At 35.5% G+C, this 26461-nt stretch overlaps 1 protein-coding gene across 1 annotated transcript in view; it reads right to left on the reverse strand.

Moving 5' to 3' along the window:
* The window catches only part of GRIK2 (glutamate ionotropic receptor kainate type subunit 2), a 726582-nt gene that overhangs the window by 427706 nt on the left and 272415 nt on the right, over positions 1–26461 (reverse strand). The window contains exons 2-3 of the mRNA XM_052645572.1: positions 23490–23657; positions 16558–16815 (exon numbers count right to left, since the gene is read on the reverse strand). Coding sequence (XP_052501532.1) covers positions 16558–16815; positions 23490–23657 — 426 coding nt within the window. The remainder of the gene's footprint in view (positions 1–16557; positions 16816–23489; positions 23658–26461) is intronic.

The raw sequence follows: 26461 nt of genomic DNA on the forward strand, positions 1-26461 counted from the left end.
TGTGAAAGGCCTTATAGATTTGGCTTCTTTAGATTCATGGGATTAGATATAGTAGACAAAAACAAAGCCTGAATAACTATGGATATAGGTTAATAACACGTAAGTCAGTGACCAAACCATCCCCAAGCAAAAGAAACGCAAGAAGGCAAAGTGGTTGTCTGAGGAGGACTTATAAATAGCTGAGAAAAGAAGAGACGCAAAAGGCAAAAGAGAAAGGGAAAGAAATGCCCAGCTGAATGCAGAGTTCCAGAAAAGAGCAAAGAGAGATTTTTTAAAAGCCTTCTTAAATGAACTATGCAAGGAAATAGAGGAAAACAATAGAATGGGAAAGACTAGTGATCTCTTCAGGAAAATTAGATACCAAGGGAACATTCATGTAAGGATGAGCACAATAAAGGACAGAAATGGCAAGGACTTAACATAAGCAGAAAATATAAAGAAGTGGCAAGAATACTCAGAAGAACTATATGCAAAAGGAGTTAATAACCTGGATAACCATGATGGTGTGTTCACTCACTTAGAGCCAGACATCCTACAGTGTGAAGTCAAGCGGGCCTTAGGAAGCATTACTACAAACAAAGCTAGCCGACGTGATGGGATGCAAGCTAAGCTATTTCAAATCCTAAAAGATGATGCTGTGAGAGTGCTCTACCCAATATGCCAGAAAATTTGGAAAACTCAGCAGTGTCCACAGGACTGGAGAAGGTCAGTTTTCATTCCAATCTCAAAGGAAGGCAATGCCAAAGAATGTTCACACTACCATACAACTGTGTTCATTTCACATGCTAGCAAGATAATGCTCAAAATCCTCCAAGCTAGGCTTCAACAGTTCATGAACTGAGAACTGCCAGATGTTTAAGCTGGATTTAGAAAAGGCAGAGGAACCAGGGATCAAATTGCCAACATTCACTGGATCACAGAAAAAAAACAAGGAATTCCAATAAAACATCTACTTCTGCTTCTTTGACTATGCTAAAGCTTTTGACTGGTGTGGATCACAACAAATTGTGGAAAATTCTTAAAGAGATAGGAATACCAGACCACCTAATCCTCCACGTGAGAAACCCATATATAGGTCAAGAAGCAACTGTTAAAACCATACATGGAAATATGGACTGGTTCAAAACTCTGAAAGAAGTATGTCATGGCTTTATATTGTCACCCTGCTTATCCGACTTACATGCAGAGTACAACATACAAAATAATGGGCTGAGTGATGCAGAAGTTGGAATCTGGATTGCCAGGAGAAATAATAACCTCAGATATGCAGATGATGTCATGCTAATGGCAGAAAGTGAAGAGGAACTAAAGAGCCTCTTGATGAGGGTGAAAGAAGAGAGTGAAAAAGCTGGCTTAAAACTCACCATTCAAAAACTGAAGATCATGGCACCAAGTCCCATGACTTCATGGCAAATAGATGGGAAATAAGTGGAAACAGTGACAGACTTCAGTTTCCTGGGCTCCAAAATCACTTCAGATGGTGACTGTCCATGAAAGTAAAAGATACTTGCACTTTGGAAGAAAAGCTACGACAAACCTAGACAGTGTATGCAAAAGCAAAGACACAACTTTGCCAACAAAGGTGCATATAGTCAAAGCTATGGTTTTTCCAGTTGTCATGTATGGATGTGAGAGTTGGACCATAAACAAGGCTGAGTGCCCAAGAATTTACCCTCACAAATTCTGTGAAGAAGATTCTTGAGAGTCCCTTGGACAGTAAAGACATCAAACCAGTCAATCCTAAAGGAAATCAACCCTGAATATTCACTGAAAGCACTGATGATAAAGCGGAAGCTCCAATACTTTGGCCACCTGATGCAAAGAGATGACTCATTGGAAAAGACACTGACGCTTGTAAAGATTGATGATAGAGGATGAAATGGCTGCATGGAATGAGTTTGAGCAAACTCTGAGAGACAGTTAAGGACAGGGAAGCATGGCATGCAGCAGTCCACAGAGTCAGAGAATCAGACATGACTTAGTGACTGAACAACAACATATAAATACGAAGATCTTTGCTATGTACTTCTTTCTCTCCTCAACTTTATTGAGATATAATTGACATATAACTTTGTATAAGTTTAAGCCATACAACATGACTTCATACATGTACACATTGTAAAACGATGATCATATTAGGGTCATTAATACCTCCATTACCTCTCAAATTTACCGTTTCTTCTTTTATGAGGGGGAGGGTGGTGAAAACATTTAAGGTCTAACTCTTTTAACAACTTTCAAAAATATAATACACCATTGTGAAGATTAGTCACGATACTATACATTAGATCTCCAGAACATATTTTTCTTATACCTGGAAGTTTGTACACTTTTGCCAATATCTCTCCATTTTCCCTATCCCTCAACCCCTGATAATTATCATTCTATGTTTGTCTGACTTTGGCTTCTTTAGATTCCACATGTAAATGAGATCATATAATATCTGTCTTTCTTTGACTTATTTTACTTATTATAGGGGCCTCAGGGTCCACCCATATTGCTGCAAATGTCAGCATTTTCCTCTCTCTCAGGGCTGAATAGTCTCCATGTGTATATTATCCATACATATATGTAGCTCAGACGGTAAAGCGTCTGCCTACAATGCAGGAGACCTGGGTTCGATCCCTGGGTCGAGAAGATCCCCTGGAGAAGGAAATGGCAACCCACTCCAGTATTCTTGCCCGGAAAATCCCATGAACAGAGGAGTCTGGTAGACTACAGTCTATGGGGTCACAAAGAGTCAGACACAACTGAGTGACTTCACTTTCACTTTCATACATCTTTTTATCCATTTATCCTTAGACAAACACGTAGGTTGTTTTCATTTCTTGGCTACTGTGAATAATGCTGCAATGAACAGCAGATATTTCTTTGAGATAATGGTTTCATTTGGGGGGGTAGATACCCAGAATTAGGATTGCTGTATTATACAGTATTTTTATTTCCAGTTTTTTGAGGAACCACTGTACTGTTTCTTATAGCAGCTGTGCCAACTTATATTTCCACCAACAGTGCACAAGCATCTCTCTTTTACACATCCTCGCCAACACTTATTATTTATTGTCAACAGATGTGAGGTGATATCTCACTGTGATTTTGATTTTAATTTCCCTGATGGTTAGTGATGTTGAGCATCTTTTCATGTAACCCTTGGCTATTTATTTGTCTCCTGTTCAGGCCCTCTCATCATTTTTAATTGAATTGTTTGTTTTTTTGCTATTGAGCATCAGGTTACTTCTTAATATGTAATAGGTGGTGTTTCCTTTGAAAACAGATAAAAAACAAATTTTAAAGATTATGCTTAAACATTTATCTAGTTCCTTAGCTGAGTTTCCAATGACATCTGATGGTATTTATAAGAAAAAAATTGCATCATTTCCTTCAGTCTCTCAGTATACCAATAAGAGCTCCTTGATCTTCAACCACACTTTAGAAAAGGAAATTATAACTTTTCATTTCTCATTGTGTCAGAGAAATCAATGGCAACCCACTCCAGTACTCCCATGGAGGGAGGAGCCTCGTAGGCTACAGTCCATGGTATCCTGAAGAGTCGGACACGACTGAGCTACTTCACTTTCACTTTTTACTTTTATGCATTGGAGAAGGAAATGGCAACCCACTCCAGTGTTCTTGCCTGGAGAATCCCAGGGACAGGGGAGCCTGGTGGGCTGCTGTCCATGGGATCGCACAGAGTCAGACATGACTGAAGCGACTTAGCAGCACCATTTCTCATTGTGTAGTTATAGGGTAATTAACAAGTTAGTATTAAGCTTTCAAGGGCTGACTTAAGTTTCTTTCTTTAATGCCAAGACAGTTATTTCAATTGGATAAATGCATAAAATGTTCATTATGAAAATGGAACAGGAGATTTTTTTTAAATGCTTAATTGACAAATCATGCTCATCAGTCCTGCAAATATCACTTTATACAAAATCTTTTTAAAATTAAAAGTAAAACTATTTATAAACTTGTTGAAATAGATATTATAAAATATTTTATCTATCTGCTTGATTATTTGAAATCATATTAATTTACACTTGAAAATTTTTATCATATTTATGTTACAATATTCTTCCTCCATATTATAACTAATTCAAAGCGGTTTAAAATACTCCAAGGACAAACATATTTATCAGAATTAAAACTACTCAATGTGGAAGTTCAGACAATGAATATATATTTTTAATAAGTGATTGATAATTTTTGTCATTATTAAATCACTACAAATCATTCTAGTTTTATTAAAATTTTAAAATTTGTTTTTATCTATAAAATTATGACTTTATTATACTGACAAATTTGACTTACCATCAATTATTTTTCCAAATATGATAATTTGCATAATATTCAAGATTAGATGGATCAATGCCTCTCAAAAGTTTGTCGCTGGACCAGCCGCATGATCACTTGGGTACTTAGGAAAAAACTCTCAGGCCACATCCCACACCTACTAAAAGCTGGGAGGAAAGCCAGGAAGCAGTGTTTTAACACATTTCCCTAATGATTTTAATGCACACTAAAAAGTTTGAGAACGACTAGACTAGGCTGTGGTATAGGAAAAACGATCTTCAAACCACAGCAATTTAACAGAACAAGATTTTATGTCACATAAAAGCAAGGTCTGCTATAGATCTAAATAACTTCCCAAGGCAGGTCTCTTTGATATTTTAGCTCAGTATTTTGAGATACTTCAAACAGTACAGGAAATTAAATGCTTCCAGAAGTGAGGAACCTCCTGCCCACACTCCATCACCTAAAACAATCCATGTGGTCACACCTAAATAGGTGTGAGACTTCAATCTCTCTCTGTCTATAAGTAGAATTAGCCACATACTGATAAACATTAGTAATGCCTATCACAATTAGCTATGTGTCCTATTCAAATTGCAAGTCCTTGACTACAACCCTAGAGTTACTGAGTAATAGCAGTTCGCCTAGAAACCTCTAGTTTTAACAGTAGCCCTGGAAATCCCATTCCTTGATATCAATTAAATTTAAGAACCAGAGCTTTGGACTTTAATTTTAACATCTGTTATACAATAAATTTTCTTTTATCAAAGCAAGATGACTGAGTTTACAGAAATGCAGGAATTTATGATGAGTAAAATAATACCTTTGGTTATTATATGAAGGCAGGAAAGGTATATATTAGTTTTGCATCATCATTAGCTTCCACTAACCAAAGCTCTATGTATGACAGGATAGATTTAGTACATTCTTAATGCATTTATGCAAAAAATTCATTTTTTGAGGTTCGTTTTGAATCACTGAAATACAGAGTGGACACTGTGCCACCTCCAAACTGGAATAATTCTAAAATAATGATGCACAATTAGCCTGTCTAGAACTGGGGTGTGAACTCTTTTTTGCTTTTCAAAATGTTTGATTCTAGAGAACTTTGCCCCCAAATATAGTTTATATGCCTTATATTTAAAACAAGATAAACATTTAAAGAATGTTGAATAGGAAACAAAAAACTGTTACAGAAGACAGTCGTGTTCACCTGATGTACAATGAATATCATTGTTTTAATCCATTCAGGATCTTGATTTTTTAAAAAATATTTCTGATACAGAACCAATTTATTTTAAATCAAGTATCTGATAAATGATCTATTACATCTTGCAGAACTGAATATCTCAAACTTACTTTTTTTTTCTTCTTTCCCTAAAGTTTTATTTCAATTATAAATGAATCCTATCACTATTTTAAGGGTCAGTGCTATGGACCATGGGCTTCCCAGGTGACTTAGTGGTAAAGAATCTGCCTGCCAATGCAGGAGATGCAAGATGCGGGTTCGATCCCTGGGTCAGAAAGATCCCCTGGAGAAGGAAATGGCAACCCACTCCAGTGTTCTTGCCTGGACATTCCCATGGACAGAGGAGCCTTCCAGGCTACAGTCCATGGAGTCTCAAAGAGTCAGACACGACTGAGCAAATGAGACCACAACACAGCTCTGGGCCATAACCACTACTAACTAACTCATACACAAATAAGCTTGTATGTGGGAAAGTCTCTACAATGAGTTATCTTTAAATAAATAACTTACCATTGCCAAGACATACGGAACACGTCATAATGGAACATATACATATGCAGCCATATATGTACATATATACATAAACACATATACACATTAAAAAATGACAGACGTCATAAAACTCTCCTTTAGTTTTCAGTTTCTGAAAACATCCTTTTCTAAACTGAAATTAAAAAAACAAACACACACACACACAAAACCCTGCTTTACTTAAAATTCTTTCTCTCTTCTCCCTTGGTTATTTTTTTACCTTCTTGCTTTTCACCTGAAACACTCTTTCTTCAGACACTCCCATCACATATTTCCTCAGTTCATTCAAGACCAAGCTTAAATTTCACTTTCTAAATATGATCTCTTCTGACAATGCAGCTTAACATTGCAATACTCCCTAATGCCTCCATTGCTTTATTTCTCTGCATAACACGTCATATTTGATCCTATATACTGACATATTTTGTTATTATCACTCTACACTAGAATGCAAACTCCACAAGGCAAAGAAGTTTTGTCTGTTTTGTTCACTCTTATATCTCCAGTACTAAAACAATAATGACACAGAGTAAATGTGTGATACTTGTGAACTAAATAAGAAATAAATTATTTTTTTTAAATGAAGAAACAAACAAATGATAAATTAAACATAAAATATTTAGAGCTCTTCGACTAAGCAAAGTGTCACCTTTGCTACATGGGTCATGTGAACATGTTGATAATTATACTACAAAATTGATGATGAACTATATTATCAACTAAACTCCTGCATCGTATGCACAAAGCATAGAATTATGAGCTCATGTCAGGAAAAGTTAGGGACGGTTACTTCACAAATTAACCTTGTAAGAATATTTTAAGGTAAACCTGGAGGTGGTGAATAGATCCTTGAAAGAGAGGAGCATAACAAGCCGAGAGAACAATTTGTGCACAGCAAAGAGATTTGACAGAACAGAGGATGATTGTTAAGGGTGAACTCCAATTATTCAGGGAGAGCTGCAGCATAAGTGTTGAGAAAGGAAAGACCAGGGAAAGAAAATCAGAGGTATGAGAGTGCCAACGAAGAAAGCCATGCACGCCATGCTGTGGATCTAGAACTCATCTGTCCCAGAAATGAGGAACCACCAAACAGCTTTATACCTGGGCATGACAGCACCACACTGCCCTTTTAAAAGAGACCATTTTGTCTGCCTCAGAGATATGAACTTAAATAGAGGACAGAACATAGTCTAGGTGATTTAGAATAAGGATATTAACTAAGACAGCTGGTTGGGATGGAGGAAGAGGTAAATTTGAGAAACGTGATACAAAAAGGAGAGGTATTAAGTGATCAGTTAGAAATGAGGGTTGAGAGGACAAACAAAAATCTAGAACGACCACTAGGAATCTAGCTAGATGAAGACAGAAACCCAAGAGAAAAAGCAGGTTTGGGAATAAAAGCAGTATGTTTGTTTTTTGTTATGCTGGGTGAGATATCCACATAAAGATGACCAATGGGTGACTGGATCTAAGATATCCAGTGGTGAGTCTATAGCATTCAGTCAAAGAAAGGCATAAGTCAGATGGAAGGCTTCAGGGAAAGTGAGGTAAACAAGTACAAAACAGGAAGCCTGGGAATAAAACCTTGAATGACATGAGCTTTTAAGGAGCAGAGAAAGAAAAAAAGAGTTTAAGAGTATGAGAATGGGAATAAATGGCTGAAAAGGAGATAACAAGGAGAGAATGATGGCACACAGGCCAAACTAGGAAAATTTTTACTCTTCCACTAAAGAAAGGAACAGTCAAAAGTGTCAAGTACATCAGAAAGATAATTTAAGTGCTATCTTTCTCCTACACAGCATAGAGAGGGAGACAGACAAGACCAGAAAAAGGCTAGCAGAAAAGTAACTACCAAGATACTCATGCCAATATGTTTCAGATTTAAATATAGAAAATTGGCGGTGTTTGACTATCACCAGGAAATTATTCTCACTTTATGTTATTTTTTTGTTTATTTTCTAATACTGGCAAATATTACTGATCATTGTAGACACTGTAGACATACATGTGTATTTACTCCACTATTGGCAGAAATATGAAATGTATGATTGTTATGGATTAGAAATTGGATATTTGTCTTGTAGAGTTGGCAGTACTTTAAAGACTTTAAAACTCAGAGAAAGAATTAGTTCTATGAACATGTTTAAAAATACTATTGTGTAACCAAAGTTTAATAATAATATTCCAAATAATCTTGAGGCTTGCTTAAATAGGAATAAAGAACCTATGTTCATGCAGAACCAACTTAATGGAAGCAGTAATATGCCATGCTATGTATTCACCTATATCCAAATAATTAGTTTTAACTCATAACTGCTAATTGTATTTCCACTTGGAACTAAAGAACTTGAAGACTCTGTACTTAGAACATATAACATATAATCAATCATCTTAGATTCAAATTATCCCAGTCCTTGAAATGAAATTAAATTTATTTGGTTATATGTTTTATAACAGGCTTCCCTAGAATTGTTATATTATTCAAAAGTTAGTAACTTCTAAAAACATATTTTTCCCATTAGCATCTATTGAATTATTTAATTTTATTTATTCTATTTAAACAAATATATCCCCCCCAAAATAAAATAATTTTTACTGTTAATTGACTTCGTGCATGCATGCTGAGTCATTTCAGTCATGTCCAACTCTTTGTTCTCCAGGCAAGAATACTGGAGTGGATTGCCATGTCCTCCTCCAGGGGATATTCCTGACCCAGGTACTGAACTGCTGTCTCCTGCCTCTCCTGCATTACATGTGGATTTTCACCCACTGTGCCACCTGGGAAGCCCCATTAAATGACTTTACATTTTTCTTAAACTAACTCTAACCACACACAAGAGTATCTAGAAAATAGTCTATAAATAAAGTTCATTAAGTTAATAAAGTTAGTAAAGAAATCATTTCTGCTTTTGCTTAGGATAAAGGTCCTGACCTTTTTTCCTATACTCACGTCATGAAATTAATCAAAGTTAAGTTTGTAAATGTTAACATCTAAAAAATTTACTGATTTTCCTCATTAATTTAAAAAATTTACATTCTCTCCCCTAAATTATTTTCAGGTCTGTATGCATCTTCATGACTGCCTACTCTGAACTTTCTTGTACCATGACTCTGTTTTTTGTCAACTGTTTTCATTTCCTCCTATCACAAAGAAGTCCAAATGGAAAGCAGAGGAGCATTATATGCCCATACTAAACTTCCATTTTTCAAGATGGATTTCTCTCTCCAATATAACTGTATGAGTCAAAGGTGCTTCAAGTTTAATGTGTTAAAAGTCAGACTTATTATACCTTTTCCCGCATTTTTTTTTTCTTGTTTTCCTCTTTTAGGTAAATGTGCCATTGATTAGTAGTCCAGACCAGAAATAGAGTGGTCATTCTTACCGACTCTCTCTCCATTCCTTCTCTGTTTACTTACATACTAAGTCCTACAATTTGTATCTCCTAAATCTTCCCAGAATTCTATTTCAATATCCTTCCATCAAAAACTCTTTAATTGAAACATCTTTTTTTCAACTTGACTAATTCAGAATTGTCTTGCTTCTGGTCTTATCCTATCCCCCATATTATCTGAATAGCCCTAATGCATTCTCCACACTGTAATCAGAGAAACTACCAAAAGAAGTTCTGACTAAGTCATTCCTGTTCTTAAAATAAAATAGTGACAACAAAATGAACCAAATAAAAACATGATAGCTATCATTATGTCACAATATTTAATACAGTCAGTTCTGCAGTTGATAGCGCTGGGTCAAAAATGCAGATCTACCATTTACTTGGGCTTCCTTGGGGGCTCAGTCTTTAAAGAATCTGCCTGCAATGTGGGTTCAAACCTGGGTTTGATCCCTGGGTCGGGAAGATCCCCTGGAGGAGGGCATGGCAACCCACTCCAGTATTCTTGCCTGGAGCATCCCCATGGACAGAGGAGACTGGCGGGCTACAGTCCATGGGGTTGCAGAGTAGGACACGACTGAGCGACTAAGCACAGCACAGCACCATTTACTTGCTGTGAAACCTTGGGCAACTTACCTCAACTTTCTACATCTAAATATCCTCATACTTTAAAATATAGGACTGAAGATAATTTCTTTTCTTATAGTTAGGAATAAACAGAACACAGCACTTGGCTTTTTTTTTTCATGGCTGCCCGGGTCTTTGGTTACCTTGTGGACTTCTGTTGTTGCCCTGCAGCATGTGTGGGATTTTCATTCCCCGACCAGGGATCAAATCTGTGTCTCCTGCACTGGAAGGCAGATTTTCAACCCTGAGCCACCAGGGAAGCCCCCAAGGCATTTCTACTGTTGACATTTTTAAGCCCCTGCATGGCATCCGGTCCCATCACTTCATGGGAAATAGACGGGGAAACAGTGGAAACAGTGTCAGACTTAATGTTTTGGGCTCCAAAATCACTGCAGATGGTGACTGCAGCCATGAAATTAAAAGACGCTTACTCCTTGGAAGAAAAGTTATGACCAACCTAGATAGCATATTCAAAAGCAGAGACATTACTTGCCGACTAAGGTCCGTCTATTCACGGCTATGGTTGTTCCTGTGGTCATGTATGGATGTGAGAGTTGGACTGTGAAGAAGGCTTAGCGCCGAAGAATTGATGCTTTTGAACTGTGGTGTTGAACAAGACTCTTGAGAGTCCCTTGGACTGCAAGGAGATCCAACCAGTCCATTCTGAAGGAGATCAACCCTGGGATTTCTTTGGAAGGAATGATGCTAAAGCTGAAGCTCCAGTACTTTGGCCACCTCATGTGAAGATTTGACTCATTGGAAAAGAGTCTGATGCTGGGAGGGATTGGGGGCAGGAGGAGAAGGGGACGACAGAGGATGAGATGGCTGGATGGCATCACTGACTCGATGGACGTGAGTCTGAGTGAACTCCAGGAGTTGGTGATGGACAGGGAGGCCTGGTGTGCTGCGATTCATGGGGTAGCAAAGAGTCGGACACGACTGAGCGACTGAACTGAACTGAGGCTACATGGGAGCTATAAAGCACTTTGCATATCTCACTAATTATGACAACAATCCCCTGATGTATGCATCATCTTCAAATTACAAATGTTGTCAACTTGTGTCTTTAAAGTCAAGTAACTTGCTGAAAATTACACAACAGAACCAGAATTTCAATCCAAAGTCCAGTCTATGGATATCCCTCTCTCTGTCCTTTTTGATTGCCTCTGAAAGGTACTGACTGAGTGTCTTTCTATTCCCGAGGCACTCGATGTGGTTTGAAAAGCAGGTTCACATCAGGCAGACATGACTGATACTGCTGTAACATGCAAACTCCAAAGCACAGTAGCTAGGAAAAAGCTCCTCTTGATTTTTCCTACATTGGCCTTGTACACATTCTCCCTCATTCTTCCTCATCTTCCTTTTCCTGATGATCCATTGTAATGAAGTGCCTGCAATTCCCTGACAAACCAGCTTCCCAGGCATTCTCATATTTATACCTTACTCCCTTAAGCCCCTTCTCTAATTGAAGCATTTCTTCTTGTGCTTTATGATAATTTCAAAATTATCTCACCTTCTCCAAAATTCTCCTCTGCCTTTAAAACCTTCCACTCCCCTAAATTCTTTTATGTCTATATTCATCTCCTAAAATGTCACAATATTATTTTCTTGTCTCTATCTGTACTTGTTACACTATAATAGTACCTGTTCACATCCTCTATCTTCCCCTCACTCAACTCTGAGCACATGGAGACAAAGTTTTACCTATAATCCTGTCTCTCATGCTGAACATAGATCTGTACCTGGTATATAGAAGATACTTGACAATGATTGTTCAAATAAGTAAACAAGTAAATATATTTTAACTGCTGTTAACATTTAAGCACAATTCACTCCAGATTACTTATAAAATTTTTGAAATGATAGGAGAAATCATGTCTATATATCTGAGAATTATTGTTGAATCTACTTATTCAATGGCAAAGTATTAAAAAGCTGTCAAACTAAGTCGACCTTGGACAGATGACTTAATCCATTGGAGCTTCTTTGTCTAAACAATGGATATGATAATACCTTTTTATGCATTCATTCCTTAAATATTGATTCAGGTATTTCCATTAGCCAGGTAATACCTAGGTGCTAGTGATAGAATGGTGGGCAACCTTAGGTTCTAAGCTATTCAGATTTGTATTTGATCTAGTGGAAAATTCAGCCAAGAACAGTTATCTGTGATGTAATGATGTTCTCATGGGGGAGGGTCACAGGAGAACCACAAGGCTATGGGAATGTATTGAGGGAAACCTATTTCTGCTTGGGAGCTGGGGTCAGGACAGCCTTTCTTTGTGACATCTAAGTCAAATGGTGCAAATGAATGTGTGGGTGCAAATACACAAGTGTATGTGTGTGTGTTTACTGGGGAGGAGGAGCAGGAGTCAGAATGAGAGAAACAGGCGGACAGGACAGTATTTTTCAGAAACCAAAGGAAATTTAATGGCTCAATTTAAAAGACCTAAGTGAAGGATTTAGACTCAAGTTTACATTCAAATATTGGAGAGGTACAGGAACTAGATCACATTAGATCTTATAAGACTTTCAAAAAAGCTTTGACTTTATCCTTAGACCAAGAGAAACTATTAATAGGATAATGGGTCAGAATTGCATTTTTAAAATTTACTTTTTACTGGATTAGCAGGAACATCAGTTAGGAGGCTGTTAGTAATAATCCAGATGAAATATTTTGACTTAAGAATTAGTTAGAAAGCATGAAAGAATGAACAGATTTAAGAGTTCTCAGAGGTATAGAATTAAATTACCATTAGAGCTTGATTGTGGGGCTGAAGAAAGGTTGGAATCAAGGCAGATGCTCAGGTTTCTACCTTGGGCTACTGGTGGGCAGAAGAGCCAACTACCGGAGGAAGCAAGGATAGTGAGATGATAACCTACATCCCTACAGTTGTGTTGTTTTTATAGAATTGCTCTGAAGATTAAGCATCATAATTTATGTACAATAGCAGCTACCTCAATGCCTAGTGCATCATAGCTGTTTTCTGTAGTCATTTCAATTTCCTTCTTCTCTTTTCCAAAGTTGTACCAGTAATTTAGTAACAAATTTGGGACTAGAATCCCAGGCTTCTGTTTACCAGTTCAGAGTTCTTTGTTAATGGTCTGCTGATCTATAAACAAAGATGAAACACAGGAATTTTAAAGCAAATATTCACAACTTATCTTGGAATTGCTTACAAGCTGAGAGCTATCCAACTTATTTTTAGTTTATATTTAAAATGAATCATATGTTCCAAAATGACTGACAGAAACACAGCTTTGTTTCTGAAGCCAATTCTTTTCCATCATTTTGGACATCGTTCAGAGCTATAACAGACTTTCAGGGTGTTTAAAAGCATTCATCCATGACAACAACAAATGCTAATTATCATAAAAAATAAACAGCTCCTGTTAACATCGTTCTAAGAATTTCTCCTACTCCAGCACTATATTTCATCTATCTCCCCATCTGTTTTGGGGGTGGGAACAAAGACTGGATGAAAGTATAATTATCATGTATCAAACTGGACAACACAACAAAATAGAAATGAATATAAATGGGAGGAAGAGCACACATAATAAATCTGGAAAGGGAAAAAAGAAACATAGATAAAATGCACTTCATGCTGCAATGAACAGCAGATATATAAGTCCATAATGAAGTTAATAATGTTTATCTCATGGGGTATAAAGTGGATGTTCTCCCGGTTCAGTTCACTGTCCTAGCTGTCATCAGATTTTCTCCCACATGATCAAATAGTCATCTTGTTTACTTGGGAAGTTTACAGATTTTCTCTGTTGAGTTCTGTTGTTAAAATTCCACCTTGAGACTTTTAAACATATCCAAACAAACAAAAAAAGCCTACTTCTATAGATTTATGAACACAGTTCAAAGAGAATCTTCTATGTATCTTTGAGTCAGCTCTAGCCTCTGAAAAAATAATTAAGAATAGCAAAGTTCTCAAAAGTCTGTTAAAGGGAAGAGCACACATAGTACAGTGGTTATAGAGGCAATTATTTCACTACAAATACTACTAAGAACATGAATAATTTCATGTCCTTAATTATAAACTAGAAACTCAAGAAGGGCCAGGATTTTGTTTCTTTTACTGGCATATACTCACACCTGGTATTGTCCCTGGCATGTAGCAGATGCTTAATCAAAATTTGTTGGATTAAATATTGCATAAAATGAAGCATTAACATGCTTTCTCTCCCCTCAGATGATTTTTAAGGATACCTATTCGATGAATAATTCTGTAATGACTCTTAGCATTCATATTGAAATAATCAAAGACTTTTGGAATTTGTAAGTATTGATATCAACTTGAAGTGTTAGCTGTGGTAAAGTTTCTTTTAAATAGTAACTTAAACTTTTTAATAAGTTTAATCTCAGGTCAAGTTTCCATTAAAGGTCTATATATCTAATTAACTGACTATATATACATATATATATATATATCTGTTTAAATTTGTCACAATGAAGTAAATATTTAGAATAATACTCCAGCAAAGGATCAATTATATATGAAACACTGCTTTGCCAGATTATGATGTGACCTTGATTACAAATCTTATTATCCCTTTTTTCACTCACTCAAGAACCACATATATGAAATAAAAATGTCACACCCATATGCATACAAACAGAATAGTAAGGAAAGGTGGTATATCATAAACATTTCAGACATTTGCCAACTCTCTTTCTACTATGAGGGGTTTTAAGATAATAAATAAGTATAAAATATCACATCTAACATACATATATATATATGTGTGTATGTACCATGTGTATGTGCATGTACATATGAGGATATAAAATATTTACTCAGAATTCACCTGCAGTATAACAGGAAGGAAAGGAGAAGTAAATCAACAATAGATTCAGAATGAATTTATATTCATATTTTGTATATTTCTATATATGACCATTCATAAACATAAGTGGAGCTTTCCAGGCGGCACTAATGGTAAAGAGCATGCCTAGTTTTGCCTGGTGAACCCCATGGATGGAAAAGCTTGGCAAGCTACAGTCGATAGGGTTGCACAGAGTTGGACACGACTGAAGTGACTTCACACACATACAAACATAAGTGGACCAATTTGCAACTGAGCTAGCCCTGGAACATCATGTTATACATGCTCAGAGAAACCATTCACATAGAACCTGCCATTCATAATTTGACATATATAACTTTATCAATGACACAAAATAATGATTTAGAATAAAACAATGCAATAAATTTAATAACTCTATTTTAAGCTAAAAAACACATCAAAGGTACTTAGGTTATTTTAGGAATTTAAGTATTCTTTCTAAAATTAAGTTTTAAATAAAAATTTTACTTTTTTAACTAAAAAGTGCAAAATTACACTTGTGTGTGTGTGCGCGCATGTGTGTGCTCTGCTGTGTCTGACTCTTTGTGACCCAGTGGGCTGTAGCTGCCAGGATCTTCTGTCTATGGAATTTTCCAGGCAAGAATGGGTTTCCATTTCCTATTGCAGGGAATCTTCTTGGCCCAGGGATCACACCACACCTCTTGTCTCTTGTGTCTCTTACACTGATTGGCAGATTCTTTACCACTGTGCCAACTGGGAAAAGCTCACAAAATTACACTATTAATGTATATTAAGACTTACTCTTTCTTATCCCATTTTTTAAAAAATTTCAAATTATTTACATTGTTTCTCCAATCCTGTAACTCCCTGTAGACCAGTGATAAACATCTTAAGGTGAAATTTCTTATCACTAGGTAATAAAATAGTATGCAGTTTCTTCACCAATATAACTTCCAAGCAAATTATTACTTTATTTTACTTTTTACTTTCTTTGTATTTCTGAGATTTATTTTTATTTGATACTTCAAGATAACCATTCATATATAAAATAACATGCATTACAACAAGAAAGCACAGACAACCTCTAGCCAGCAAATATTCATTTAAAGACACAAAAATAAATACTATGTAGTAAGCCCTTATGTATGCATATAAACAGTTTTAACATGCTATACAGATAGAAAGGTTATTATTTTTCATACACATTCTTTGCACATCAATAAATACAGAAAATGTTAAGGCAAAATTCTAAATTTCTTTATTTCTCTAGATTTCTTGATAAGTTTCAGTGACAGCTCATTATAAGGCTTTACTTTGGGAAAATACACTGAAACTGGTAGAAAAAAAATGTTTGAATAAATGTTTCAATGTGATATTTCATACTATCTCTATCCTTCATCCAACACTATAGTTCACAGTAACTGATCATTCCCACAACAAAAGTGCTTATTTTACTCACACACAGGAAAAAAATGTATGATTTAGTTGTTCTTTATTTGGATATATGAAATCAGTGTTTGATTACAAATGTTTTTCTATCCCTTAATTTTAAAACAAAAAACAATAACACAGCAGGAATCTCAAATGAGTTTCAGAAAATTATCTACATTTAAAGCATAGCCCCAAAGGCTACTGATTTTTTCTTACCAGTGCTGTCATCATAGACAACTGTGACAGTTTTCCACTTGAAGAACTGCACCAAGTCCAAAATGGCACGGCTGAGTGAAGAGAAGTCTGGGTAGAGACTGACATAGAAGGAATCTTTGTTGTCTGACACCTGGTGCTTCCAGCGGGTCTGGATGTGGGGAACCCCCAGAGCATTGCAGATAGACTGAACTGCATTTGCTGAAGAGCTGTGCGAAGGCCCGAAGATGGCAGCCACCCCAAGAGACAGCTGATCACAGGCTGCAGAGGAGACAGAAGTCTGTCAGTAATGAGAGGAGATGCCAGTGTGCCAACAGAACCACATTATCATTGTCCCAAAGGCATCATTCTGAAGGATGATTTGTTTGCCCTTAATATAACATCTACATCTAGCTTATTTTACGTTTTGCCTAACTCCAAATATTCTCAGTTTGCTAGAAGGGAAATTCACCTAGACACCTACAGCCTAATGTTCAAATATAAAAACTCCACAAATAATATCAAGGGAGGAGAGGGGGAAGGAGAAAGAGAGAGAATATTTTAGAATTTAAGGGGTGAATATTCATTTTGCAAAAATACTTCATATCCAGGGGATCCTTCAGGGAAATACTTCGAATCAGGGGAATAATGTTCCTTCCCAAATTCTCTGGTCATCCTCTACAATTTCAGATTCTGAATCAGAATCCATCTATTGGGAGAATGGCATTGAAACCTGCATAATATCATATATGAAACAAATTGCCAGTCCAGGTTTGATGAATGATACTGGATGCTTGGGGCTGGTGCACTGGGACAACCCAGAAGGATGGGAGGGATGGGGAGGGAAGAGGGAAGGGGGTTCAGGATGGGGAACACGTGTATACCTGTGGCGGATTCATGTTGATGTATGGCAAAACCAATACAATATTGTAAAGTAATTAACCTCCAATAAAAATAAATAAATTTATATTAAAAAAAAAGAATCCATCTATTTTTCATGGCCCATCTAAAAAGCTATGGATGGGCACATAGTTTAGTGTCTGCAATATCTGACGATAGAGGTCAAGCTGTGCATACAAAGGCCCATACAAAACCTGACATGAGTCACAGAGGGTGAGTTCATAGGGATTAATCTCATTGAGTAGGAAGAACATCAAAGTATTTAATTAAAAACAGAAATATTTAATCATCTTTATTTATTTGGCTTTTGGACACTATAAGACTTTTATGATGTACTAAATTAGTTTTAACTTTATATTTACATGTAGAAAATTTTATTCACATAAATAATAATTATAGTAATTAAGATACACATAAACAAATTAGAAGGTATTCAGACAGGAATAGCAAAACTGTGACAGGACTTTAAATTGTGTAAGGTATACTAAAGCAACTGGTAAGTCTGGGTCTAGAAAGTCAATAATTACTGGAAACATGAAACTCATCTTTAAATACATGAAGAATCTGATCTGTGAAAGAGGCTAAAATTAGTTTCTTTTGACTGGAAAAGGAAGAATTAGGGCAAATGTATAGAAGCGTCTCATGAATTCTGACACAACTTAAGAAAGGTTCAAATATGGAAGTCTGTTCCAAGAGGCAACAGTCTGTCTATTCCTGAAAATATATAAGGATGACTAAAATATTTAACAGATGACTATTGTTACTGGGATTCAGGGATCAATTAGATTTTCAGTCTTAATCCTTTCAAAATAGTTTGTCATTCTACTGTGCAAAATTTACTGATTTTTCCTTCAGAGATTTTGCCACATAAAATGCAATTTGATGGATGGATTCTTAAGCACAGAGGTATTTAATAAATTTTAGTTAGAAAAACACATTTGTTTAATCTTTTTTCAAAAATACAATACGATATATATATATAGTTTTTGAACACATATAGATTCTTAATTTTAAAGTAATAATCAGAATTCTGAATCAGTAGAAAGTTTGGAGCCTCAAGTTTTTCACTCACATAAATTTTAATTCATATACATTGAAAATAAAAGACCTTCCTTCTCTAGATTTTTGACAAGTCACAAATCAAGAAATGTTAAAAACATATTAGCTTATACAGAGCTTCTGAAGAGTGTTTCAAATTAAAAATAGAGTTTTGGGGTATCAGAGGAGTCATTTAAAAGCAATATATGTATTTCCATACAAATCTTGAAATTATTTGTTCTAGTTCTGTGAAAAATATGGCTGGTAGCTTAATAGGGATTGCATTGAATTTGTAAATTGCTTTGGGTAGTATACTCATTTTCACTATATTGATTCTTCCGATCCATGAACATGGTATATTTCTCCATCTATTAGTGTCCTCTTTGATTTCTTTCATCAGTGTTTTATAGTTTTCTATATATAGGTCTTTAGTTTCTTTGGGTAGATATATTCCTAAGTATTTTATTCTTTTCGTTGCAATGGTGAATGGAATTGTTTCCTTAATTTCTTTTTCTACTTTCTCATTATTAGTATATAGGAATGCAAGGGATTTCTGTCTGTTGATTTTATATCCTGCAACTTTACTATATTCATTGATGAGCTCTAGTAATTTTCTGGTGGAGTCTTTAGGGTTTTCCATGTAGAGGATCATGTCATCTGCAAACAGTGAGAGTTTTACTTCTTCTTTTCCAATTTGGATTCCTTTTATTTCTTTTTCTGCTCTGATTGCTGTGGCCAAAACTTCCAGAACTATGTTGAATAGTAGCGGTGAAAGTGGGCACCCTTGTCTTGTTCCTGACTTTAGGGGAAATGCTTTCAATTTTTCACCATTGAGGATAATGTTTGCTGTGGGTTTGTCATATATAGCTTTTATTATGTTGAGGTATGTACCTTCTATTCCTGCTTTCTGGAGAGTTTTTATCATAAATGGATGTTGAATTTTGTCAAAGGCCTTCTCTGCATCTATTGAGATAATCATATGGTTTTTATTTTTCAATTTGTTAATGTGGTGAATTACATTGATTGATTTGCGGATATTGAAGAATCCTTGCATCCCTGGGATAAAGCCCACTTGGTCATGGTGTATGATCTTTTTAATGTGTTGTTGGATTCTGATTGCTAGAATTTTGTTGAGGATTTTTGCATCTATGTTCATCCGTGATATTGGCAATCTTGAGTAAGAAGAATGGAACTGGAGGAATCAACTTGTCTGACTTCAGGCTCTACTACAAAGCCACAGTCATCAAAACAGTATGGTACTGGCACAAAGACAGAAATATAGATCAATGGAACAAAATAGAAAGCCCAGAGATAAATCCACACACCTATGGACACCTTATCTTTGACAAAGGAGGCAAGAATATACAATGGAGTAAAGACAATCTCTTTAACAAGTGGTGCTGGGAAAACTGGTCAACCACTTGTAAAAGAATGAAACTAGATCACTTTCTAACACCGCACACAAAAATAAACTCAAAATGGATTAAAGATCTAAATGTAAGACCAGAAACTATAAAACTCCTAGAGGAGAACATAGGCAAAACACTCTCAGACATAAGTCACAGCAGGATCCTCTATGATCCACCTCCCAGAATTCTGGAAATAAAAGCAAAAATAAACAAATGGGATCTAATTAAAATCAAAAGCTTCTGCACAACAAAGGAAAATATAAGCAAGGTGAAAAGACAGCCTTCTGAATGGGAGAAAATAATAGCAAATGAAGCAACTGACAAACAACTAATCTCAAAAATATACAAGCAACTTATGCAGCTCAATTCCAGAAAAATAAACGACCCAATCAAAAAATGGGCCAAAGAACTAAATAGACATTTCTCCAAAGAAGACATACGGATGGCTAACAAACACATGAAAAGATGCTCAACATCACTCATTATCAGAGAAATGCAAATCAAAACCACAATGAGGTACCACTTCACACCTGTCAGAATGGCTGCGATCCAAAAATCTGCAAGCAATAAATGCTGGAGAGGGTGTGGAGAAAAGGGAACCCTCCTACACTGTTGGTGGGAATGCAAACTAGTACAGCCACTATGGAGAACAGTGTGGAGATTCCTTAAAAAATTGCAAATAGAACTACCTTATGACCCAGCAATCCCACTGCTGGGCATACACACCAAGGAAACCAGAATTGAAAGAGACACATGTACCCCAATGTGCATCGCAGCACTGTTTATAATAGCCAGGACATGGAAACAACCTAGATGTCCATCAGCAGATGAATGGATAAGAAAGCAGTGGTACATATACACAATGGAGTATTACTCAGCCATTAAAAAGAATACATTTGAATCAGTTCTAATGAGGTGGATGAAACTGGAGTCTATTATACAGAGTGAAGTAAGCCAGAAAGAAAAACACCAATACAGTATACTAACACATATATATGGAATTTAGAAAGATGGCAATGACGACCCTGTATGCAAGACAGGAAAAAAGACACAGCTGCGTATAACGGACTTTTGGACTCAGAGGGAGAGGGAGAGGGTGGGATGATTTGGGAGAATGGCATTCTATCATGTATACTATCATGTAAGAATTGAATCGCCAGTCTATGTCTGACGCAGGATACAGCATGCTTGGGGCTGGTGCATGGGGATGACCCAGAGAGATGTTATGGGGAGGGAGGTGGGAGGGGGGTTCATGTTTGGGAACACATGTAAGAATTAAAGATTTTAAAATTAAAAATATATATATAAATAAATAAATTTTTAAAAAAAGCAATATATGATTCAAAAAATAATTCAAATTCTAATGCATCAGAGTTTATTGAGCAAAACAGTATTATCTATTAAAAATATAAGATCATATGTCAGCAAAAATTTAAACATTGAACTTACATTCTTGCCTTGGAAAAATAAATTTTAAAAAGTTTAACAATGTCCAAATGAATTGATATTTTATAATGAATCATATCAGTATCACATATATTATTGAGGTCTCATAAGATTCAAAACTATATTAGATCTCTCCTTTTTATTAGTGGGATTTTCTGGTAGCTCAGCTGGTAAAGAATCCGCCTGCAATGCAGGAGACCCCGGTTTAATTCCTGGGTTGGGCAGATCTGCTGAAGAAGGGATTGGCTACCCACTGCAGTATTCTTGGGCTTCCCTGGTGGCTGAGATGGTAAAGAATCTGCCTGCAATGTGTTGGGAAGATCCCCTGGAGAAGGGAATGGGCTACCCACGTCAGTATTTTGGGCTGAGAATTCCATACATGACTGAGCGACTTTCACTTCATATTATCTCTTTACATATTGCTGTGCCACGTAAGCAGTCATAGGTTAACAAGCAAGTGCTTCACAAGGCAAGATCCAAACCATGATATCCACCATTTCAATACCTCACAAAGAAAGTTATTCATACACTTATTTGAGCTTTTTTAGCTTCAGGCAAAAGTCACTTCAGGAATTAGATTCCCAATGGATTTTTAATGAGTGAAAAATTTGTAAATATTTTTTAATATTCTAAAAACCAAATTAGTTTACCACCTCATAATTTTGCTAAGATATTCCCAAGGTAGTAAGATGTTTGTTAACAGAACACTCTAGTCTACTTTTTTTTTATGTTGCTACTTTGAAGTCACCATTAAGAATCTATTAATATTTTATTTATACTGTACTCATATTTCATATTCTTTGGTCTAAATTATTTCATTTGAGACAGAGCTTCTTCTTCCTAATGGAAATAATCATGAACGATATCACTAATCAAATGCTCTTGTCTTGCAGCTAATGACTTATTTTGCAATTATGATGACACATGTCATATTTCACAATAACCTTTACCCCTTTTCCAGCCTTTAAAATCTTTCATCACCTTGACATGGTTCTGAAATGTGGAAACTTATTTTTATTCATAAAGATATGAATTCAAAGGGCAGGCAGAACATAGGCTTTGATAAACACTAGTTAGCTGGGGGAAAAGAAGGATACTTTCATCTTAAGAAATATTATATCTTATCAACTGCCATTAATATTAATGAATTTAGAAGAACTCTGTACTGAGTTAGAATTATAAGTAATTATGTACATTTCTATCAATGTAAGGTAGCTAATAAAACAATATTAGCATTACAGAATAGCAAGCACTGTTTTAAAAATAAGAATGTAGAACAAACACTTTCTAAGTCCACTCCTTTGAGAAAATCTACCTTATGGAATTTAATTTCATGAATGCTAACTATGCAAGAGAAAAAAATCACCTACTTAGACAAAGTAAGCCAATGAAAACATCTCTCAAAACATATTTATTTCTAAAACTGTTGTTTGGTTAAAATAATGCCTTGACAGTAGTTTCTCTATTACTTTAACATATGTATTAAACTCATATCTCAGAAAATTATATTTCTACTCTTATATTGAAAATACAGCTTTATAAAATAACAAATAAAATTCATAAGGTATTTTTATTATTTCTTCATGTAATCCAATTTTTATATCATTAGCCATTTATTCTCAGTTACAAAAAGAAATATCAAGTGGCTAAAATGTATGCAACATAAATGAAAGACTGATCAAATTTTTCCAATTAAGTTTTAAAATTAGGCTGACATTTTTAAGTCACTTAGAACCATAGAACTTTCAAGATACTCAGTAAATTAAGACCACAGTAGTAAAGTAGAATTGACACACAATGCAAATGAAAATGTAAAATTGGATTGTAAACCTTGGTAAAATCCACTGATGGTATTTTTTTTATTTTAGTAGGTTCTTAAAATAGAAATAGTTTAGTAATAAAACAAAAGGATTAACGGGGGAAAAGAAAACAACTTCACTATCCCAGACCTAACTACATTTCATGTTATAAGCAAATTTTTTCAGCAGGTAATCATATCACTTTACCTTTCCTGAAAAAAAATATGTAAGTGCAGCTCAAAAAGAAATATTTGCATGAAAATATTTCTAGTGACTTATTACTTACTTTGTAGATTAAGAAATCTCTCAGAGTAGCTAAAAATTTGAATTTCAGAAAACACACTATTAAATATCTATCAATTACCTTTCTTGGATGCTTCAAAACTGTCATAGAGGTTTATCTTCTGGGTGTCATAGGTAAGAGTGGTATTGGGCAACAAGGTTCTGTTTCTGTTGATTGTGTTCACAGCAAATCTGAATGCAAGTTCCTCAGCTCCCATTGGGCCAGATTCCACATATTCAAAAATACCACCTGGCAAAGAAAGGAAAAATCACACCGTTCTTACAAGATAGAGAAAATCTTGGAAGGTATCTGTACTTTTATGTATGTATTTGGGTACTTAATTTGTGTGAGTGTGTGTGAGTATATGTGATTTGTCTAAGAATGTGGAGTATGAATACTTCAAATATTCAAATAAAAATTTGAATTTATGCATAAATTCACATTTAACATAAATTCACACTGGCAAAATTTCTTTGATATTGATATCAAAGTTTTATATGATTTGAATATGATTTTGTCTTTTTAGTTTGTAGTTGCTTCTTTTAGGGCCTAGGTATGTATAGATCCTGCATTAAGTACTGAATTCTTAAAGATTTGCACACAGTTCCAAAATAATCAGTCCTCTATATTGATACATAACTATAAGGTTAGCATTGGGAAAACTGTATTAAATTTGTCTCTGTTAATTCAGACATCTGAATTCCTTAGCATAATTTTTAATAGTTTTAAGTTTAATAATAACTTACCATGTTAAAAACCCAAAATACTTAATTCACTTGCAAATTGCAGCATTTTACTTGTAAGAAAAAGAACAAAGTAGCATTTTCTATGTGTTTTACTCTACATCCTGTTTCAGAAAAGACTTGACATTTTTGAAAGATAGCTCTCCCAAACCATGAAAATTCCTTAGGCAGTGAATAACACTGTAGCAAATAATTTTGGTCATAAAATGTGGAATATAATTTAACCGTGTGTTCTTTCCATTTGGCACCTTCCACCAGCTGTGTCTCAGGCCAGTCACCTCAGTTGTGTCCCAGCCTTGATATCCTCTTTGTCTCTTCAGTTGTGAGTGACCTAACTGAGAACTTTATCTCCAAGAGAATCTCTTCCTTGTTGGTTTGGTGAATGAAATGAAAGGGGGAGCACCTGATAGCTGACATCCTCCAACCTCTGTCTTTAGGAAACCAAAACATTAAAAATAATGGACATTTATTTTTCTCCCTTTCAAACTTCACACCACATACTCTCAGCAAAGTCATTCACAAATAAACTCCCTTGAACAGGACATTTCCACAGCTTGCAATTCATACCTCATCAAAAGTCTTTTGACACATGAATGTCAGGAGACATCAGCACACTACCTATTCTAAATGAGTAAGAAAGTCATGGTATGGTAATAATTCCTCCAAATATGAGGAATTAGGACTCAGAACATACCACAGTGATTGGACAAATTTATATTTAGGAAGAATTGGAAATATTTCATTTTACATCATATTAGTTGGAAATATTTCTCTTTTTTCAACTAATTTGATGGTATGGTTACAGAACAGCCAACTTATTGTGAAATTATACTCCGAATATGTTTTAAATCATGGTGAGTTATGCTAAGCAGAAGGATAATAAGTATTTATTGACATCCAAATACTTAATGGGCATCAAAAACAAAATTAGATGTCATGTATGTGGAGGAGAACAGTGGTATGAGCATGGACTCCAGAGCCAAACTGTGTTTACATTCTGGCTCTGCCACTTGTCATCCCAGGCAAATTGGGCAGTTGCTTAAATCTTCAGTCTGAGTTTATTCATCTCTAAAAAAAGAGATGATAGAGCTAGTACATAGAATTGTTAATAGAAAGCAAATTGTGTCATAAGAAAGCACTTAGAATCAGTGATGACCATAGAGCAAACACTACATAAGTGTTTAAGATTTCACTGAGTCTTCAAAGCAATCCCAAGTAGTATAGTTTTACAGAAAACTATCTTGTCACTGAAGATCATGCGGCTATCAAATGATAGAGGCAACATTAGAATCTGTTCATGCCTGACTTGAAAGCCCTTGCCTGCTCCACTACAACTTAGTAATTTTCTTCAAAATTTCATTCCGGCAAAATGCACAAAACTTCCTAATTCCTAAAACATGAGATAAGATGACTTCAATAAAAATATGCAGTTAGAAATGTAAGATCATATATATGGAACAGAAAAATAATTGAGTAATTGGAAAATACTTCTTAAGCTTAATTAGGAACATGGAATTGATTCCAGAAATGCAAACCTGAAGTCATTTCTTAACAGCAAAATAAAATGAAAAACTGAATCTTCTACTTTTCTCTGTTCAAATTTTAATTTGAATGTTGTATAAGTGCAAAATGGGGGAAATCCCCTGGAGGAGAGCATGGCAACCCACTCCAGTATTCTTGCTGGAGAATTCCATGGACAGAGAGGAGCCTGGCAGGTTACAGTCCATAGTGTCACACAAAGTCAGATATGACTTAAGCAACTTAGCATGCATAAATAGAAAATAAGCATACAGAAATGGTCAACACATGATAATAGCAGGTTACACCTTTCCTATCCTTCACCTCTCTTCAAAATAACAATCTACTTTGAAAATGATGTGTCAGAGTCTTCTAATACTGAGACTACACCAACTCTGTGGCCCAAAATTTTGCTCCAGGTTTTATGTCCAAGAAAAACTGTATATCTATATTCACCAAAATAAGAAGAAATATTGTATGACATCTCTTATATGTGGAATCTAAATAGAAATGATACAAATGAACTTATAAAACAAGAAACAGACACACAGACCTTAAGAACAAGCTTATGGTTGCCAGAGGGAAGGATGGTGGGAAGGGATAGTTAGGGAGTTTGGGATGGACAGGTACGCACTGCTATATTTAGAATGGATAATCAACAAGGACCTACTGGAGAGCACATGGAACTCTGCTCAAGGTTATGCAGCAATCTAGATGGGAGGGGAGTTTGGGGGAGAATGGATATATGAATATGTATGACAGAGTCCTTTCATTGTTCACCTGACACTCACA

Source organism: Budorcas taxicolor, chromosome 9 (genome assembly GCF_023091745.1).
Source record: "Budorcas taxicolor isolate Tak-1 chromosome 9, Takin1.1, whole genome shotgun sequence".
NCBI lineage: Eukaryota > Metazoa > Chordata > Mammalia > Artiodactyla > Bovidae > Budorcas > Budorcas taxicolor.